The sequence below is a fragment of the Panthera uncia genome, chromosome D4 (genome assembly GCF_023721935.1).
Source record: "Panthera uncia isolate 11264 chromosome D4, Puncia_PCG_1.0, whole genome shotgun sequence".
Lineage (NCBI taxonomy): Eukaryota > Metazoa > Chordata > Mammalia > Carnivora > Felidae > Panthera > Panthera uncia.
The window spans coordinates 11,440,577-11,462,111 of record NC_064807.1 but is presented as its reverse complement, the minus strand read 5'-3'; the positions used below and the strand labels follow the sequence as shown (position 1 = coordinate 11,462,111).

The following is a 21,535-nucleotide window of genomic DNA, read 5'->3' as shown; positions in this document are numbered from 1 at the left end:
AGGGGAGGGGGAGAGAGAGAATCCCAAGCAGGCTCCACAGCACCGTCGGTGCAGAGCCTGATGCAGGGCTCGAACTCCCCAAACCGCAAGATCATGACCTGAGCTGAAACCAAGAGTGGGACACTTAACTGACTGAGCCACCCAGGAGGCCCATCAGTTTGCATTTCTAATAAGCTCCAAGGTGAGGCTCATGCTGTTGTCCAAGGCCTACACTCTGCCTAATGATGACTGACGTAGGCACCGAGCACTCTGTGATGTGCTGGTGAAAACAGCCTACGTGTGCCTTTGGTAACAGGAAGGACAAGAGACGCAAAGGAAGGTGGCCAGACAGGCATACTCGTGAGTGAGGTACGAGGGAAAACCACCTTGTTTTGTCATGATGGGAGAGCCACTGGCACCTGTTGAAGTAATCAGCCCCCTTTGATAGTAGTAACACTGGGAATTGAGCTAGGAGCTCAGGAATGCACAACTTAGATCTTTAAACTGGGAATTTTCCACGGGAAGGTTTTGCAAGAACACAGCGTGGCCGACAGCAGTGGAGGAGAGGACTATGGGGGCCCGGTGAGCTGTGGCAAGGGGCTGGCCATCGCCAGGTGGAGCCCACCTGCCAGGGGACAAGAGCGGGAGTGTGGAAGACTGCTCCCTCTCACCTGCCCTGTGACCAGGTCCTGCCACCCTGCAGGGCCCCGCTCCTAGCTCACTGCTTCTGAAAACTCTAGTCCGAAGCCATCCTCTGAATTTTTTGTCGGAGCCTCCCAGCTCAACAGGAGACTGACAGGACCTTCTAATCCTCTGCCCATCCCTACTCTGGGAATGACACATCATTTTCTTTCTGTACATGTTTACCCATCAGTTGAAGCTATGTCACATAGTTAGAAATCCTGACCTTTTCAGTACTGGAAAAAAAAAAAAGGATCACTAGAATTGTATGAGTCTTAATAAATCAGGTTCATTTGCATTTTTTCTGATCATAAAAGATACTGAAACAATAACTGTAAAAATACTACGAAAGTAGTGAGAAGGGCACGGGAGTCTCCTGTGGGCTTCTCATTTGGTGATGCGGGGGAACGTGAAAATGAAGGGGTAAAAGCCACTGCACTCTGCCTGGACAGGTTTTCTCTTACATTCTGGACATTGTAGAAAAAAAAAAGTCCTCTTTGTTTTCAAAAACCCCACAGTGTGGGACACACAGTTTGTCCCGAAGGACTTGAAAGAGCAGGGTGAGTGTGACCTCTCTGCATGGAGCTGTTGACTTCATAAACCTTTAACGTTTATTTCTGAGAGAGAGAGAGAGAGAGAGAGAGAGAGGCAGAGTGTGAGTGGGGGAGGGGCAGAGAGAGAGGAAGACACAGCATCCGAAGCAGGCTCCAGGCTCCGAGCTGTCAGCACAGAGACCAATGCGGGGCTCGAACTCACAAACTGTGAGACCCTGACCTGAGCTGAAGTTGGTCGGTCAACCGACTGAGACACCCAGGCGCCCCATTCTGTAAACTTTTGGAGATTTCTTGGTTTGGTAAACTGTCAGCCTGCAAGGGAAGCTGCTTTGAGAAGCACTGTGTAGCCGTGAATACTGCTCAAGTTATTTTTTGCACCAAAAGTAAGGATGCAGTGATGGGTTTTAAATGACGTTTGCTTTTCAGCTGCTATACTGTCACTCACAAAAGACGAATTATCTACTTAAACATCAAACCAAAAAACAAGGTGGTCAGAGAACATGTGAGTGTGGTATGACTTTTGATTTTTATCCCTATTTTTGGGGTTCATAGTTTATTTTTATGTAATTAAAAAGTCTCGAATGGCTTCTGGGGAATTTTATGAACATAGAATTTATTTGGTGAAGTTCAAAGCTAAGTTTTCCCCTTCTTGTCTGAGTTTTTAGTTGTGATATTTAAGAGTATAACCAAGAAGATTCTGGAAGTGATTTTTCACTTCCAGAGGCTCTGTGGAGGCTCTGGAAAGCTCTGTAGGCTCTGTGCCTAAAGTGGGGCTTGAACTCTTGATCAAGAGTTGCATGCTCTGTGGACTGAACCAGCCAGGTGCCCCTGGAAGTGATTTTTCTTAAAATTAAAAAAATTTTTTAATGGCAATACATGTAGCATAAAATATAGCTAAAAGTCGTGTTCCTTTTTCTCCCATCCTTTTGTGATCCAGTCACTCCCCTGGAAGTAAACTTAAATATTTTTCAATCTAACATTTATCTTCTATTTTTGGTAACTATGAGTAAGTTACTAGCATGGTTGAGAAAAACAGGGTATCCTGTGGGATTTGACAGGTACATGTATCAATTATTTTACCAAAAATACACTGTTATATTATAGAAAACAAGAAATACCAGATTCCCTCTGTTGTTATCTGATCAAATTAGATAAAATCAAACAGATACCAAAAAAAAAAAAAACCCACTCTATTTGTACTGTTTCTCACATGTATCAGGATTCTTTCCTATTCCAACAGAACATTCTGAGCATCATTATATTTGGGGGATGAAAATGAGGCTCATAGGGACTTAAATCCAGGTTATGTAAGGACCTCTTAAAACAATAAAAAGGCAAATCTCCCAGTTGAAAAATGAGTAAAGGATCTGAATAGACACTTATCCAGAGAAGATATACAAATGGCCAATAAGCCAATGAAAAGATGCTCAACATCATCGCTCATTAGGGGAATGCAAAGAAAAACTAAACCAAGATACCACCTTCACACCCACGAGGATGGCTATAAAAAAAGATGCTAACAAGAGCCGGAGAGGATGTGAGGACACGGGAACCCTCCTCCACTGCTGACGAGGTTGTAGAAAGGTGCAGCTGCTTTGGAAAACAGGGTGGGGGGTCCTGAAAACCAACCGACCCAGGAATCCCACGCCCAGACAAACAGCCAAGACAAATGAAAACATGCGTCCGCACCGAAACCTGTACACGAATGCTCCCAGGACGCAGGCTTCAGAATAGCCCCAAAGTGTTCATAACCCAAATGTCCACCAGTCGATGAATGGGTAAATAAGTCCTACAATGGAATGTCATTCAGCAGTAGGATAACAAACGACGGATGTGTGCGACAACATGGGGGAATGTTGAGAACCTTATGCTAAACGGAAGAAACTGGTCCTAAAGGACCACGTATTGTATGATTTCACTTACGTGAACTGTAGAGAACAGGCGAATCTAGAAGAGACAGAAGGCAGATGAGTGGTTGCCGGGGGTGGGGGTGGGGTGGGGGTGAGGTGGGGGGAGAACAGGGAATGACCACTATTGGGTGGGAGTTTTCTTTAAGTTTATTTTTATCTATTTTGAGAGAGCATGCTTGGTGACACCCATGTGTGAGGGTCTACAGGTGGGGGAGGGGCGGAGAAAGAGGGGGAGGGAGAATCCCAAGCAGGCTCCATGCTGTCAGCAGACAGCGGACTTGGGGCTCGTTCTCACAAGCTGTGAGATAAGGATCTGAGCCGGAATCAAGAGTCGGATGCTTGCGGTGCCCGGGTGACTCAGTCGATTCAGTGCCAGACTTGATTTCAGCTCAGGTCATGACCTCACGGTTCATGAGATCGAGCCCTGCATTGGGTTGTGCGCTGACGGTGCATAGCCTGCTTGGGATTCTCTTTCCCTTTCTCTCTGCCCTCCCCCACTGGCCCAAGCATGTTCTCTCTCAAAATAAATGAATAAACATTAAAAAAAAAAAAGAAAGAGCTGGGGGCGCTTGGGTGGCTCAGTCGGTTGAGCAACCAACTTCAGCTCAGGTCATGATCGCACAGTTCGTGAGTTCGAGCCCCGTGTCGGGGTCTGTGCTGACAGCTGGGAGCCTGGAGCCTGGTCCGGATTCTGTCTCCCTTGCTCTCTGCCCCTCCCCCACTCACACTCTGTCTCTCTTTCTCTCAAAAATAAACATTAAAAATAAAAAGTGAAAAACACAATTACCATATGATCCATCAATCCCATTTCTGGGTATACAACCCCCAAAAAACTGAAAACGGGAGTCTCCTATATTTGTTCACCCCGTGTTACAGGCTAAACATTGTGTCTCCCCTGACCGCCCTCCACCCACACCCCCACCCCACCCCCCTTCATATCCTGACCTCCAGTACTTTACAATGTGTCTATAAAGTCTTTAAAGAGGTAATTAAGGGTAATGAGATCATTGGGAAAGGCTCTAATCCAATATGACTGGTGCCCTTAAGAGATGTGTATGTGCACAAAAGGCGTATAAAAGACCGTGTGAAGACACGCGAGGGACCTCAGAAGAAACCAAACTTGCTGCCATCTTGATCTTGGACTTCTTGTCCCCAGAGGTATGAGAAAATACATTTCTGGTGTTTAAGCTACCTAGTCAATGCTGCGTTGTTAAGGCAGCCCTAGTGAACAAATACACCCTTGTTCACAGGGGCCAACAGGCAGAAGCAAATCAAATGTCCACCGATGGAGGAAACAGATAAACAAAATGTGATACATACGCACGAGGCAGAATTATTCAGCCTTGAAAAGGAAGTGAATTCTGACATGTTAATGGGTGAATCTGTAGAACATGGAACCAAGTGAAATGAGCCAGGCATTAGAATACAGACACTGTATCAATCTACTTACATGAGGCATCTGGAGTAATTCAACTCACAGAGGTAGAAAGATAAATGAACGGTGGTTGCCAGGGGCTGGGGGAATGGGGAGTCACTTCATGGGGACATTTAGTTCTGCAAGATGAAAAGAGTTCTGGACGGGTGCCTGGGTGGTTCAGGAGGCTGAGCGTCTGACTTCGGTCATGATCTCACATGGTGAGGTCATGATCTCACAACCGGTGAGTTTGAGCCCCACGTCGGGCTCTGTGCTGACAGCTCGGAGCCTGGAGTCTGCCTTGGATTCTGTGTCTCCCTCTCTCTCTGCTCCTCCCCCCATTTGCACTCTGTGTGTGTGTGTGTGTGTGTGTGTCTCTCAAAAATAAATAAACATTAAAAAAATTAAATGATGAAGATGGGAAATTTTATGGTAAATGCACATAATTAACAAGTTATTTAAGCTTCCAACATTTCAATTTAAAAAATGACATAAGAACTCTGTAAAATACATACAGCCCTATGTCAATCATCAGGCATTGATACACTTAAGTCCCATTAAATGCACTCAAAATAATCTGACATTAATACATCTTGGCACTGAGCTACATGACCAATCCACTAATCTTTATATTTGCTATCCTCCTTATTCAGTACATACTGAGTGAGATCCAAGCACAGAACTGACATGTTACCTCCCTAAAACTATTACGTCAGGTACTAACTACCGCCTGAGAAAAGGGGAGAATGCATTTTAGGAAAACAGATACCTGAGCTGCTAACGCAGCACAGGCAGACTGGGAACTTTGGAACGAGACAGTTTTGAATTCTGGCTCATGTGCGTGGTTGTGGGTGATACTGGGTAACTTTTTTAACCTCTCTGGAACTCTGGAACTAGAAGCTCCAGTTTCCCACATATAAAATGAGAACAATATCAAACATGCAAGGTTGTTGGAGGGATTAGCCTCCTGCATGTACCACACAAACACCCTTTTATGCACGCTGTGGTCTAGGGGCCAGGAGGGAGCAGAGATGAAAATCAACGTCTCTGCCTCATGGAATTTACATAGTATTGAGGAAGGCAAATACTTCAAGCACAGAAAAGAGATACAAGGGAGGGAGGGGCGTAGACCATCTGTACACAGCAAACTCTCCCTGCTCTTCCAGTGGAGTTTTAAGGCTCTCAGGCATGAGTTGGACACTAGGGGACACGTGTATGTCCCCTCTACTCCATGGGACACTATCCTGCCCTCTGTAGTATCCCACTGAAGTACCTATTCCTGGGCCGGGACAGGTACCCCACTCCCTGACAGCTCTCTCTAATGATCACAGGCTAACTGCCCCACTCATTTCTTGGCTTCTCTAACCTCTTTTATTTTTTTCTTTTTTTAATTTTTTTTAAACATCTATTTATTTTTGAGACAGAGAGAGACAGAGCATGAATGGGGGAGGGTCAGAGAGAGAGAGGGAGACACAGAATCTGAAACAGGCTCCAGGCTCTGAGCTGTCATCACAGAGCCCGACGCGGGGCTTGACCTCACAGACGGCGAGATCATGACCCGAGCCGAAGTCGGATGCCTAACTGACTGAGCTACCCGGGCGCCCCTCTCTCATTTTTTTCAAAAACACTTTTAATGTTTATTTCTGAGACAGAGAGAGAGAGAGAGCGAGCGTGCAAATGGGGAGGGGCAGAGAGAAGGGGAGAGAAAGAATCCCAAGCAGTCTCCGTACTGTCAGCACAGAGTCGGACGTAGGGCTTGATGTCACAGACCACGAGATCAAGACCTGAGCTGAAGTCGAGAGTCCGACGCTTAACAGACTGAGCCACCCAGGCGCCCCATGTCTAACCCTTTTTTTTTTTTTTAAATGTTTTTATTTATTTTTGAGACAGAGAGAGACAGAGCATGAGCAGGGAAGGGGCAGAGAGAGAGGGAGACACAGAATCGGAAACAGGCTCCAGGCTCCGAGCCATCAGCCCAGAGCCTGACGCAGGGCTCGAACTCACGGACGGCGAGATCGTGACCTGGCTGAAGTCGGACGCTTAACCGACTGCGCCACCCAGGCGCCCCTGTCTAACCCTTTTTAAAGGTGGGAGACGGGTAGTCAGCTACCAGTTGCACAACTGGTTTTTGGCCACTTGCTTTTCAAGTCCTGCACGTTTGTTTTGGGCTTCAGTTGAAGCTGATAATAAAAACAATTCATTTTAACATTCTGTTATGTTTTTAGCCAAGAGATTAATAAAGGTCAGAGACACCATTGGAGATAAAGCTGTATCTTTGCTAATCAAGAAGCGCTTCACATAGAATACAAAGTTATTTGTGCCACAGAACCTTTCCACTGTATCTTTGAATGTGCATGCCAACGTCCATTGCTACTTCAAAAAATTAATGTAATTATTAAAATAGGGAGGGGAGCCTGGGTGGCTCAGTAGGGTAAGCGTCTGGCTTTGGCTCAGGTCATGATCTCACAGTTTGCGGGTTCGAGTCCCATGTTGGGCTCTGTGCTGACAGCTCGGAGCCTGGAGCCTGCTTGGGATTCTGGGTCTCCCTTTCTTTCTGTCCCTCCCCTGCTCACACTCTGTTTCTCTCTCTCTCAAAAATAAATAAACATTAAAAAAATTTTTTTTTTTAAATAGGGAGATAATACAAGAATAAACCATCCAACCGAGCCACCTGGATCCACTGCCTGCAGCCATTTCTTCTGTCCTTGGAGATGCCTTGAGGAGTAAAGGTAAGATTGGTTCTAAAGAGAATTTTCCCTTAAATGCCTGAGCCACTGGTCAATTTCATGTTTGTTTCTCTACCATTCGGACATTAGGGGACATTCTTGCTCCTTAGCCCTGTTTTCTTACTGCACTGTAGATTTCCTGGGCATTAGAAATTGGAATCAATTTCTAATTTGACAGATTTCCAAAGTCCTTTTTAGGGGTCACTGTAAGTGAGAGCATCTCTCTTGGGAGCAATGCCCTTTGAAAGCCCAGTGGTTGTGGGAGAGGACCTGCCATCCTTAGCCTCCAGCTCCGGAAGATCCATTTCTAGAAGCGATGTTACTTGGCTGGGTTGAAGAGTCTGGCTGCCTGCCTGGGTTCTGCACCATCAACTTTTGCCACAATTCCCTCAGTTCAGACTGAGGGCTAATTGAGACTAATTTGCAACAAGGCATCCAGGAAACTGTTAATCTCCCCAGTTCTGTTCTTCCCTTGTAAAACCAAAGGAACTGCCAATACTCTGCAGCTGCTCAGGGCTCAGCTCTCTGCACACGGTAGAAACTTGTCATAGGGAAGCTGTTTGGGAGGGGGCATTTCACCCCCTGCAGGGACGGCGGGCGGGGGGGGGGTCGGAGAGACAGACATTAATGGTTCTCTGATGTCACACAATGTTACGAGCAACATTACTTTGGCTTCATTGGAGAGCACCAGCCAGCCTGCCCTGCTGAAAACAGTCATCGATGATTTTATAGCCTGGAACACTCTGATTTCTGTTTGCAGACCTAATGAGTGTTTTATGGCTAATTCTCAAGGGGGCATTTGTTCAGGGGGCACATGGTATGATCCACAGTTTTTTTTCTTTAAACGTTGACCTCTCAGGAGCGCCTGGCTGGCTCAGTTAAGTGTCTGATTTCAGCTCATGTCATGATATCATGGTTCGCGGGATCGAGCCCTGCACTGGGCTCCACGCTGACAGCCAGGAGCCTGCTTGGGATTCTCTGTCTCCCTCTCTCTCTGCCCCTCCCCTGCTCATGCTCTCTCCAAATAAACTAAAAAAATAAAATAAAGTTAACCTCTCAGTGCCTTTATCTTCTCATCTTCTTTTATCAAAGTAACAAAAAATATATCACATGATATAAATGACATAAGATGAAAATACTTTCCTGTCCTGACTCCCAACCTACCCCCTTCCTTGGTGGGGGGCAGCTCCTTGAGTGATTTCACTTTTTAAAAACGTTTACTTTTTATTTATTTTTAATGTTTATTTATTTTTCACAGAGACAGAGCATGAGCGGGGGAAGGGCACAGAGAGAAGGAGACAGAATCGGAAGCAGACTCCAGGCTCCGAGCTGTCAGCACAGAGCCCCACGCGGGGCTTGTCAACTGCGAGATCATGACCTGGGCCAAAATCAAAAGTCGGAAGCTTAACTGACTGAGCCACTTAGGTGCCACTTAGGTGGAGATTTTAGTGTTCTTTCTCTCGTGGTTTTATTTAAGCCATTTTCTTTTGGAAACATCTCAGCACTGAAGAGAGGGGCAGGAAATAAAAGTAGCTGGACAATGGTATTGTCTTTTTTTTTTTTTCCCCATATTTAGCCACTTTTTCCACTTAACATGGCAGAAATAACCGTCCCCAGTGATTTCTCTTTTTAGCATTTCTGGTGGTTCTCAACCCTCAACAGGAAGGACATACACCTTTCCTACACGGCACTTCCTCCCAATAGCTGCTATTTATATTTAGTATGTAACTATGAATGATACACTTAATAACCTTTTAAAATTCCATTAAGCATATGCCATGTATCTTTAACTTCTCATATTATTTCATCTTTGTTCCTGCCCTCCTCTCTCGCTTTGTATCAGACACACTTAAAAAGTTTTTCCTCTCTACTTTGTCATATCTGTTAACGTTTATATTCTATCTTGTAGCTATAACCACAGTTTTCCTGCTTTGTCCATGGATTGATTCTAAAATTAGAAAACTGACATGCAGATTTATATTATCAGGGCTATGGAAATATTGTTCATGCCTGGCCAACAGGGAGTCACTGTTCTGTTTCCCCACTCTGGATTCAAAACCACGCTTGCTGGGCTGTGTAAAGAAAAATATTTGCAACCACAAGGTTAAATGGAGTTATCTTTGACAAAGCAGGAAAGAGTATCCAATGGAAAAAAGTCTCTGTAACAAATGGTGCTGGGAGAACTGGACAGCAACATGCAGAATGAAAATAGACCACTTTCTTACACCATACACAAAAATAAACTCAAAATAGATGAAGGACCTGAAAGTAAGACAGGAAAGCATCAAAACCCTAGAGGAGAAAGCAGGAAAAAAACCTCTCTGACCTCAGCTGCAGCAATTTCTTACTTGACACGTCTCCAAAGGCAAGGGAATTAAAAGCAAAAATGAACTATTGGGATCTCATCAAGATAAAAAGTTTCTGCACCGCAAAGGAAACAATCAACAAAACTAAAAGGCAACTGATGGAATGGGAAAAGATATTTGCAAATGACTTATCGGACAAGGGGCTAGTATCCAAAATCTATAAAGACCTCACCAAACTCCACACCTGAAAAACAAGTAATCCAGTGAAGAAATGGGCAGAAGACATGAATAGACAATTTTCCAAAGAAGACATCCAGATGGCCAACAGACACATGAAAAGATGCTCACCGTCACTCCTCATCAGGGAAATAGAAATGAAAACCACACTGAGATATCACCTCACGCCAGTCAGAGTGGCAAAAAAGAACACACCAGGAGACTGTAGATGCTGGAGAGGATGTGGAGAAACGGGAACCCTCTTGCACTGTTGGTAGGAATGCAAACTGGTGCAGCTTCTCTGGAAAACAGTGTGGAGGTTCCTCAAAAAATTAAAAATAGATCTACCCTGCTACCCAGCAAGAACACTGCTAGGAATTTACCCAAGAGATACTGGAGTGCTGATGCATAGGGGCACTTGTTCCCCAATGTTTCTAGCAGCACTTTCAACAATAGCCAAATTATGGAAAGAGCCTAAATATCCATCAACTGATGAATGGACAAAGAAGATGTTTATATATACAATGGAATACTACTTAGCAATGAGAAAGAATGAAATCCTAGTATTTGCAATAATGTGGATGGAACTGGAGGGTATTATACTAAGTGAAATAAGTCAGAGAAAGATACCATATGTTTTCACTCATATGTGGATCTTGAGAAGTGTAACAGAAGACCATGGGGGAGGGGGAGGGGAAAAAAAGTTACAGAGAGGGAGGGAGGCAAACCATAAGAGACTTTCAAGGACTGAGAACAAACCAAGGGTAGATGAGCGGGGGCGGGGGTGGGGGGGTGTTGAGGAGAGGGGAAAGGCGTTGATGGGCAGGGAGGAGACCACTTGTTGGGATGAGCACTGGAAATGAATTTGACAATAAATTATATTAGAAAAAATGGAGTCATCTTTTTAGTTTTGCTTAGATTCACCATGTTTTAGGCTGCTTTACCTTGGGGGGTGTTTTTGCCCTTTAGAAATGGACTCCCTGCCATGGGGATTAAACCCAGAGAGAGAGAATGGACTACTAGCCCTGCTCCTGGGATCGTTAGTTATTGGTCTGGGCAGGTCCTGACACTGAGCCCGGGCTTCCTCGTGTATATCGGGAGTGACAGGCCCCGCCCCCCCATGGGGTCATCCAGGGGACCAGGTCAGAGGGTCATGCTCTTCCGTCCAAATGCAAAGCAGCAGCACCTTGAGTTTCACCTCTCAAACTGCACCTGGTCCGTGGTGGGGGTGGGGCTTGGACGCGACCTGCCTGCACAGATTTATTCTAACATTTTGCAAAGAATCCGTTTCTGCTCTTTTGAGTTTAGCCGCCAGAACGTTAACTGATAAGAAAAGCGGACAGGAAAGATCTCCCTGTAGAGAAAACCCACAAGGGCAGCCAAGTCTCACTTATAGGCTGCAAATACTTGTTCGGGCCTAGGGAGGGATGCCGCGTAGGGGCACGCACTTCTGATGCGATCGGATGATCAAGCCAACGCCCCGCCCCTCTCAGAAAAGCTCCCCTCTCGGCGCTATGGTTGGGGGGTGGGGGGCTGAGGCAGCCATGGGGTGGGGAACGCTGAACCATGGGCCCCGCTTGCAGCCCGGGTAGAGTCAGCCTGCAGGTGCCAGGGCGGCGCGCCTCCTCCAGGGTGAGCTCCTGGGCTGAGCGTGCAGACGGGTCTGCGAGACTCCCCGGGGTGGCCCCCTGACACGTGGGGAGCCCTCGGCCACGGTCAGGGCATCTCAAATGCTTCAGCCACCCAGATCCCAAACCACGCAGGGGGCTTCCAGAGAGATCTGCTGCTCCCTCTCTGCCTTTTCTGCGGGCCAGCCACGCGCCGCGGTGCTCTCCCACTTCTGCTTTTAGACGCGGAGGCGGCGTGTACCCAGGGCATGGGGGGGGGGGGCGGTCGGAGCGGTCACTGTCTGGGGAATCCACTGAGGTCTGCCCTGTGGGGCTCCTGCTCTGGGTGAACCTGCCTGTCTCCTCACAGAGGTGAGCGCCCGAGGCGCCAAGCCCGCGGCAGACGCAGCACCCAGGGCGGCACTTTGACCCGGCAGGTGAAGAGACAAGCGAACGAGGGGCCGCCAGGTCCCGGAGTTCGGGGAACAGAAATCTGTGCCGCTGCTCCCGGTTCTAAGTGCTGGGGGCAGCTGAGCGCCCCTCCCCAACCACCCCGCCCCCAGCAGCTGAGAAACACACGCAAGAATGAGGAGCATGGGGTGGGGAGGGGTTAGAGGAAGAAACCTCTTCCAGAAAGGAACCCTCCTTCAAGTTCAGGGACCTCTCCCACCATGTATTTCTAGGAAATTTATTTTTCTTCCCATACGCCTTTAAGCTGGCCTTGGTCACGGACATCGATGTAGATGCTGTGATTATTTCATTTAATGCATTATTTCATTTAATTGGTCAAGATAACCCTGTTGGGTTGGGTCTCCTCCTATTTGTAACGTGAGTATTCAGACGAAGTCCTTGAACCACATTATTATTCCATTAATAATGATGGAATTATTAAACCACCATTAATAAATGGTGGCCCCTGGATTCCACCCAGGCCTGATGACTGGAGCCACGCCCTACACATATTGCCTCCAAATAGCCAACTACTGCAGAGAAATAGGTGTTTGCTGTGCTTCTAAGATATTCAGCTTCTGCGTGAAATCAAAGGAGAATGTCTCCATGACCGTGGGCGTCCTGACTGGGAAGGGGCAGGAGGGAACTTTCTAGTGTGAAGGGAATGTTCTTTATCTTGATCTGGTGATGGTCACCTGTGTGTATACATCTGTCAAAATTTATGGAACGACACACTTGAGGCTTGTGCATTTTACCATATACAAATTATATTCCAATAATGAACCGTCAGCATGAAAACTGTATCTGCTTTTCTACTCTGAAACTAAGTCGTTCCTCCAAAAGTAGACTGAGTGCCTACTTTGTTCCAGGGACTGTGCTAAAAGCAAAACATAAGTCAGTAAATAGTTTATACATGGCTGGGTCAATGACTTAAGTCTTTGAAAAAAATAGGAAAAATATATAATGATTGCTAAAAAAAAAAAAAAAAAAGCAAGTAAGTACATATATCATCATTATAAAATATAAAAAAACCAAAAACCAAAAATTAAAAACCTTGACAATCAAAGAAATTTCTCCTGGGCTTTACAATGAATCATTTCTGTTCTCTTGGAAAAACATGTTTTCTGTTCAATCTGGCAGACGTTAGTATCAGAATTAATTTCCTTCCCAGAGTGCTTATGCATGGAGTTGAGAGATAATCTATTTAAGTAGGTCCCAGAGGTAAAGCTTAGGGGGATAAAACAAATTCTAATATGAGCAGTCCATGAAAACACCCCCAGGTAAGTGGCAGGCACTGAAAAGAGGTGATTGTGCTCTAGCTTCAGCAAAGCACCACAAAGGCACCAGGAATTTGAGACCTTTTGTATCCCAGGGGGCCCATGGCCGCCATAGCTGGGAGAAGCAATATGGGACGTGGAAGAATGACCCAGAACAAGAGGCAGGGTAGCTGAGTTCTTGGTACTCACAAGTTGTGTGTGCTGTGAGGACACACAGGAGCTAAGGAGTGAGGAGACCCACTTAATATACCGGGGCTCCCGTTTCCTCCTCTGTAAACATCAGGGCTTTGAACTTGATGAGGTCCTTCCAGCTTTGGAAAGCTTGGATTCTAAGCCTAGTTGGCCATCTCTCAACTTCCCCAGAAACCAAAGCTTGAGATCAGAGTAGCATATCAGAAAGTCTGAAATCAGGATGCTGAAATGGAGGTGCCTTTTGCTGTCTAAGGTGCTGGAGGTGCCTTTTGCTGTCAGTTTCAGAGAAACTGAACAGGAAGACATTCATTCCCAACATCAGCGCAATATACTGCACCTCAGTGATGTAACTAACTCCTACTACAGATGATGTCAGGCAGCCAGATATTCTGCTCTTTACACTTACTTGCTACAAGGATTGGAAAAAATAGTCCAGAAAAGCAAAGCTTCATTCAGAGAGATGGTGTTACGGGTTGAACTGTGTCCCTTAAAATTCCTATGTTGAAGTCCTGGCCTCCTGGACCTCAAAATGTGACTTTATTTGAAAACAGGGTCATGGCGGATATAACGAAGACGAGTTCACACTAGAGTAGGGTGGGGTCTAATGCAGTCTAACTGATGTCTGCGCAGGCACACGGGGAGACCACCCTGTGAGCCCGAAGAACAGACCGGGGTGATGCTTCTGTAAGCCAAGGAATGCCAAAGCCTGCAGACCACCAGGGGACAAGATGGAGCAGATTCTCCTGCAGAGGCTCTGGAAGGAAACAACACTACCAACGTGTCGGGCGTCCGGTCTCCAGAACCTTGAGACAATACATTGCCGTGGAAGCCACCCGAGCGTGTGGCAATTGGTTGTAGCATTCCTAGAGACCCCATACAGGGGTATAAATGTTTCTAGGAAAACCTTGCCTTGGCAAATAGGCTGGCTCACTAAAACTCACTCTCCCTTCCCTTCCCCCTTAACACCAGTAACCTTAACCTTCAGGAAGTTAGTATTTTGGGGGATCTGAGAAAAGTACTATTCCTCTTCTCTACTGGACATTACGTTTTCTAGCTTTAAAAAGAAAGGCCCTACCCTCAGTAAAATCCACCAAGCATTTGTTGAGCCTTTATTATTTACCAGAAATCTTTAGGTAATATTTGCGCCTTAGATTTTAGAGTTTACTCAGGCCTTCTGTATACCAATGGGCTAAAAATGCAGAGGGCTGAAATGACTACCCTCAGCAGAAACGTGGCCTCATTTGGTCAGCATCCAAATTACTATCAAGTCTGCAGAAGCTGCTGGAAAAAATAATATGAGAACAGATGATAAGGCAGCTTTACTTTCAAAGACGTGTATTGTAACCAGAACCGTTCAGGGCTATTGGAAAACCACACGCAGAATTGATTTTCAGTGTGGCTGCTGGCTTCAGAGATGTTTGGAATGACAAGTTTTCTCGTGTGTGGCTAGGCCAGTGCCAGACTAATTATAAGCTCTGATTTGAATGACTGGGAAATGTCGCATAAACTACCCGTGTCTGCTGGATAGGGCAACAGCCCGTCCTGAGTCATTAGAAACATAAGCAGTTTAGGGGCAGAGGAATCGAAAGTGCTCCAGTGGGCAGAGAAAGGGCAGTACCTGGCTGGGAAGATTTGGGAGGTGTTCAGCATTGGCATCTCTAAAAGGAACAACTTGGACTTATTTTCCTTTCCTTTCCTTTCTTTCTTTTTTTTTTTTAATGTTTATTTGTTTCTGAAAGACAGAGAGAGACAGAGCCCAAGCAGGGGTGGGGCAGAGAGAGAGGGGGACACAGAATCCGAAGCAGGCTCCAGGCTCTGAGCTGTCAGCACAGAGCCCGACGTGGGGCTCGAACTCACGAACTGCGAGATCATGACCCGAGCCGAAGTCAGACGTTCAACCGACTCAGCCACCCAGGCGCCCCTTATTTTCATTTTCAAATCATGACTGGGCTTTAATCTCAGGCAGTGACTCCTCGTCCCAAGACCCTTCCTAAAATATAAGGAACAAAACTAAGTGCTTTATTTTTAAAACAAACATTTTTTTAATGTTTTTATTTATTCTTGAGACAGAGAGAGACAGAGCATGAGCAGGGGAGGGGCAGAGAGAGAGGGAGACACAGAATGTGAAGCAGGCTCCAGGCTCTGAGCTGTCAGCAGAGAGCCCAACGCGGGGTTTGAACTCACGGACTGTGAGATCATGACCTGAGCTGAAGTCGGATGCCCAACTGACTGAGCCACCCAGACACCCCTAAGTGCTGTATTTTTAAAAATTTTTGCTTATTTTTGAAAGAGAGAGAGAGAGCACGAGTAGGGAGGGACCGAGAGAGGGAGATAGAATCCGAAGCAGGATCCAGGCTCTGAGCTGTCAGCAGAGAGCCCGATGCGGGGCTTGAACTCATGAACTGTGATCTCACGACCTGAGCCGAAGTCGGACACTCAACCAACCGAGCCACCCAGGCACCCCAAACCTAAGTGATTTAAAAGCAAAGTCAATTTACCCACTTAAATAGCGGTCCTCAAACTTTAATATACATTAGGATCACCCACAGGCCCAGGGAGTGATGTTTTAAACAACCTGTTTCTGAAGCAGGTGATTACACCTCAAGAAATACTGCCTTACAGACAATGAAACAAAACAACGGCATGATCTCATTTCTATGTGGAGTCTCAAAAAGTCAGCTGTGTAGAAACACAGAGTACATCGGGGGCTGCCAAGAGCAAGGGGATGGGACGTGCTGGCCAAAGACGGCAAAGTCGCAGTTCTGTGGGATGAGGAAGTCTAGAGGTGTAGATGTAACAAGCTGACCACAGCTTATACAACTGTATTATATATTGGCCATTTGCTGAGAGTGGATTTCAGGTGCTCCCGTGACAGACACACAGACACGCACACGACACACGCACACGGTGGCACAATCTTCCAGCTCTAGGAGAAAGAAGTCCTGAGGGAGGATATCACGTACGGTGACTCTAGTCAACAACACTGCATTGTATATCTGAAAGGTACTAAGAGAGGAGACCTCATAGAAAACAACCCCCTCCCCCGCAGCCAATCCAAACCAACCAATAAAAAACAAAGAGACGCACAACACAGTCCCTACCTTCAAGAGTCCCTATCGGGGGGGAAGGAAACAGACAAGCTAACACGTGGGCAAGGAGAACCAAGCTCTCGGTCTCAAAGCAACCAACAAACAAAATAACAACGTGAGATGGGTATGTTAGCTGGCTGGACCACAGTGGTCATTTCACTGTGTGTATGGATCAAATCATATTAGAGGTCTTAAAGATACACACTGAAAAATGCTTACTTCTTTATTTAGAGAGAAAGAGAGACAGAGCGTGCATGTGAGCAGGGGAGGGACAAAGAGAGAAGGAGAGAGAGAATCCCAAGCAGGCTCCATGCTGTCAGCACAAACCCTCACTTGGGGCTCGATCTCGTGAAGCGTGAGATCATGTCCTGAGCCTAAATCAAGAGTCAGACGCTCAACTGACTGAGCCACCCAGGTGCCCTGACATATACCTTTTTATTAATTGTATGTTATAAAAGCAAACGAATTCTAGGGGAGAACAGTTTGTAATCACACATGGAAAGAACAGGAAGTAGGAGAATAAGTTGCCAATGTATTTGGCATGATAAAACTTTGACGAGTTGCACACGTACTATTTCCTATGTAAATTTTTCATAAAAGTACTTTGCAGAGATGTGTCACAGGCATTCAAAATTAATGTTATTAAGTTGTGATATATACTGAAATCTAAAAACAAAAGGAGGGAAAAAAAAAAGGAAATACTGGCTTAGAAGCATGGTAAGACTCGACGTGCAGCCCAGAAATGGTGTCGTGTGCTTCTGTGAATGGCGGGGGACCAGAATGATCTAGTTTGGGATGTGGCAACAAACGAGGAGGCAGACGGTGGTCACTGCCGAAGGCCCCGTCTATGCCTTCGAGGTTCAGCGTGGGCTCTGCCCTGCAGCCGGGTCGAGAGTGCCTAGAAGGGCTGGCAGTGTGGCTCTGGAGGCTGGACCTGGCTGGTGTTTAGGAGGCCGGAATACCAGGGTCAGACACACAGCCATTCGCCACGTTGTCACCCACAATAAACTCTGCCTTCCAGAAAAAGCACGCACAGGTCAGCTAAGAAGTGATTAGGCACTTTGTAAAACACCACAACATAAGCCGCCCATTATCTCACACGGTTCACACATCTGCCTTTTCATGACACATTAATGCGGCGACTAGCGTTCTGTAAATACAAATATTCACGTTTATAAGCTGCACTGAAATGACACTCTTCCCCACTCATTCCACCTCCTTCCAAGAAGTCTAAGTGACCCGTTTTTGGCATCTGCTTTAAACTCGGCTTAGTTTGGATAATGCCCGTCTTGCGTATGTGTGTCTAAATCCTACCTACGGGAAACTTCTCAATGGCGATTCACAAAAATGCTCTCCCAGTATGTGTCGTTTCACACCATTTCCTTAGTCGGACTTGTTCTCTTGCATCTGAGATGATTCAGGGGGAGGAACTTGAAAGCTCTGGGTCATTAACTCAGGCCTTCCCCGCTCACCACTGTTACTCGGCTGGGACTAGAGCAGTTCTTTACCCGTACAATAGTGGTAGAGCAGAACGTTCCTCATTTACTGCAGGTAGACACGAATAATTTATATGCAAGTGTCTGCCATGCTCCTTGCCCTCGGAAGCTAACTATTAAATGGCCTCTTTTCCACTAAAGCTGGAGGTGCCTAAATTTATCCTCCGCGTTGTCTCCTCGTCTCCGGCAATATAAGAGCATCTGTGAGGATTCAATAGGGTATTAGTAGCAAGTCTGTTGCTTGTATTTAATCATTTTAGCTGTTATTTGTTTTATCACTGAAGATGATAACGAAGAAACAGACAGTTTACGGACTTCCCTGGCACCAAGGGAGTGGCCTACTGATAAATGTGTAAGAACCAGTGTTCTGGGAGAAAGAGATGTATCTGTATTATACATTTGACTGACAAAGAAGGTGTAGCACCCAATTTACAAATTATAGTAAGATGCACTCATTTAAAAAAAAATTTTTTTTTAACGTTTATTTATTTTTGAGACAGAGAGAGACAGAGCATGAACGGGGGAGGGTCAGAGAGAGGGAGACACAAAATCTGAAACAGGCTCCAGGCTCTGAGCCGTCAGCACAGAGCCCGACGCGGGGCTTGAACTCACGGACCGCGAGATCATGACCTGAGCCGAAGTCGGACGCTTAACCGACCGAGCCACCCAGGCGCCCCTAAGATGTACTCATTTTTACCCTAACTTTCCATATAACCGGTTGTCACAGAACGCTTTTGTGGAGTTTTGTAGAATGTCTGCATCTACAGCCAACCTACGACTGCAAATGATGACTCTGTAGTTCTACCAGGATGTTGGTTCATGTTTTCCTTTACACGAATAAGACGATAATGAAGTACAGGCACGTGTCCGAATCTCACTCCTCTGTCGAGGATATGGGCTACATCTTTCCTGAATGGGAAAGCATTCCAAATACTGGAAGAGTATTTCCTCAAGGTTTGGTGCCATTGGCCGGGCAATGGCTACAGCTCCCATACGCTTTTCAAGTTAAAAAAAAAAAAAAGAGACAATCGACAAAAGTGTAAACGCAGCCCTGACTCACAGCGCTTGACAACTGCTATGGAGTAAATACTTCGACGTCAATCTACCAACGTGACGTCACGGGAAGAAACGCACAGTAACGCACCACCATACGGTATTTCCACTAGACAGACCCCGCGTATCTAAGTGCCTTCAGGAGCAAATAAAAGATACAAATAAAAGACACGTAGTAAAGTCACCAAGAATGGATGAGCGTTGACGACTACCCTTAAAAAACGTAACTCCTGTAATTGTTAAGTTTACACAGTTTAATTTCCAGTGATGGCTCTGCTTGACCAACGGCTCACAAAATTTGACAGCTGCCTTTCGCGAGTCAGAAGGAGCAGGCTCCCGCACACCCCTCGACAGAGGCAAAAGGAAAACGTCAGGAGCGATTTTTTTGTACATCTCCTGAAGTTGCTGTTTCCACGAGAATCCCCACTGGGTCGGGCAAAATGTTACTCGTCAGTGAACCGCAGAGCCCAGTGGGACTCCAGAATAATTACGAGAGGCACTCAAATTCATAGGTCCGTGTGTCATTTCTTAATCAACTCCCATTAAAAACACAATTACGCGGGTATTTTGACTCTGAAGAGTTGGGACCCATTGTTTTTGGCTCCGAAACCTGAAAACTAACAAGGAGCGTCTACCTGTGTGCATGGAAGATTATATTAAGGAAATAAGATCCACAACATTTGGATGAATAAAAGTTCATCTGTCTTGGTATTAATGACCTAGTTTGTCTTACCAAAACCTTTCCTTGAATTGTGGGAAAGGTGATCTCACACAATCCACTCTGCGCAGTATTGCGTACGTACGACAATTTCCTACTAATTGCCAGAGAAAACCAAACACCCGCCGTAATCATTAAAGCTTAGGCCAGTCCTGTTACGAGCACATAATGAACAAGCATCTAAAACACTTGACACAGTGCCTGGTCCTGACAACCCATGATTAACCCTAGCTATAATTCTAGATGGCACGGAGTTTCACTGGAAAACAATTTAAAGAAGAACAAATGATCCTTTGAACAGTTTTAAATTTCCCCAGTCAACGATTTTAGAAAGTCAACATCCTCTCTTATAACATCTAAGATCTAAGAAAACATCGATGGAAAGGTCACTTGGATCCAGGGATGAAGAACCTGAATTCCGATCCTGAGTCTGCTGCTACCTCTCTAAGCGATGTTGAGAAAATACCATCACCTCTATGCACCTTCATTTCCTCATCTATAAAGTTAAGGTGTTGGGTGAAATAATGGTCAGTTTTTATAAGCGAGGCTATCAGGCTCCAACATCAAGAGAATTTTGTGTCTCATAATAAATTAAAAACTCAACAAACACATCCTGAATTTCTTCTCTTGAATAACCATGAAGACTAGACCCTCCTACAGGTTTCCAAGGTCACACTTCCCCCCCACCCCCCACCCCTTTGTTTTAAGTAGGCATCACGCCCAGCACGGAGCCCAACGCAGGGCTTGAACTCAAGACCTTTAGATCAAGACCTCAGCCGGGATCAAGAGTCAGATGCTTAACCGACTGAGTCACCCAGGTGCCTCTAGTTCTTTTGAACAAATGCCGTGATTTCCCCAGTTTCTAAAAGTCTATCTGACCTTCTCTCAAGTGTGTATTATCAGCCTTCCTTACTGAAGTGTAAGAACTCGAAAGAACAAGCCTCCCTTTTCTGGTAGATCAGAAAGCCATTCCCAGAAGGAGTCAGAGGGGGAGGCATAGGATGTGCTTGGGCACTAGAGATATTTTATAACGTTGATGTGTTAGGAAAATAGGGGGTGGTGGTCTGAGTCCCTGGGCTGGTGACTGCTTTTCTTATACCTTCTGTCAATGCTGTTCCTATAAACGGCTAAGTCTTATTTTAAAATTCTGAGTCTGTGGTCTTTTTTAAAAACACAGTTCAGGGGCGCCTGGGTGGCTCAGTCGGTTGAGTGTCCGACTTCGGCTCAGGTCATGATCTCACAGTCTGTGAGTTCGAGCCCCGCATCGGGCACTGTGCTGATGGCTCAGAGCCTGGAGCCTGCTTCCGATTCTGTGTCTCCCTCTCTCTCTGCCCCTTCCCTGCTCAGGCTCTGTCTCTCTCTGTCTCAAAAATAAATAAAAACATTAAGAAAAAAAAATTTAAAAAAAAAGTAAAAACACAGTTCAATGAAACAGTTCCATAGTTTTAAGCACGCTGTGCCTAAGATCGGGCAACAACAATAGCCATCACCCCTAATAACAGCAATAACTGCCCCTCACCGAGGCACCAAGCTGGCTCTGCATACTGCCTCATTCACAACTTAAACAACCCACTGAGGTCGGTGTTATCATCACAGTTTCATACAGGAAGCAGAGGAGGTCCTGAGAAGGCTGCAAGACCCAGATTTGGCAAGCTGGTAAGTGAATAAACGTTTTAACAGTGCCAATAGAACCCCAGCGTGATCCAGGCAGGACTGATGCCTGTCTTGGTTTTGAACGGGGAAGAGAGCAGGCGACAGCTTGCGAGAAGCAGGGCCTTGTGCTTTCCATGTCTCAGGGATGCAACTCGGAGCTGGGACAGGACACTTCACCTAGCAAAGCTTTAAACACACGCAAAAAAGAGTTCAG

At 46.0% G+C, this 21,535-nt stretch overlaps 1 protein-coding gene across 27 annotated transcripts in view; it reads right to left on the bottom strand.

The window, feature by feature from the left end:
* Window positions 1-21,535, bottom strand: part of PIP5K1B (phosphatidylinositol-4-phosphate 5-kinase type 1 beta) — a 315,659-nt gene that overhangs the window by 27,118 nt on the left and 267,006 nt on the right. For 24 of the 27 annotated variants that reach the window (XM_049633433.1, XM_049633313.1, XM_049633276.1 and 21 more), the window contains one exon: window positions 10,436-15,302. The exons of the other annotated variants lie outside the window; for them this stretch is intronic. In XM_049633433.1, the coding sequence (XP_049489390.1) occupies window positions 15,035-15,302 (268 nt within the window). In that variant the 3' untranslated portion in view covers window positions 10,436-15,034. Of the gene's footprint in view, window positions 1-10,435; window positions 15,303-21,535 lie in introns of those variants that run through there. 27 annotated transcript variants of the gene reach the window in all.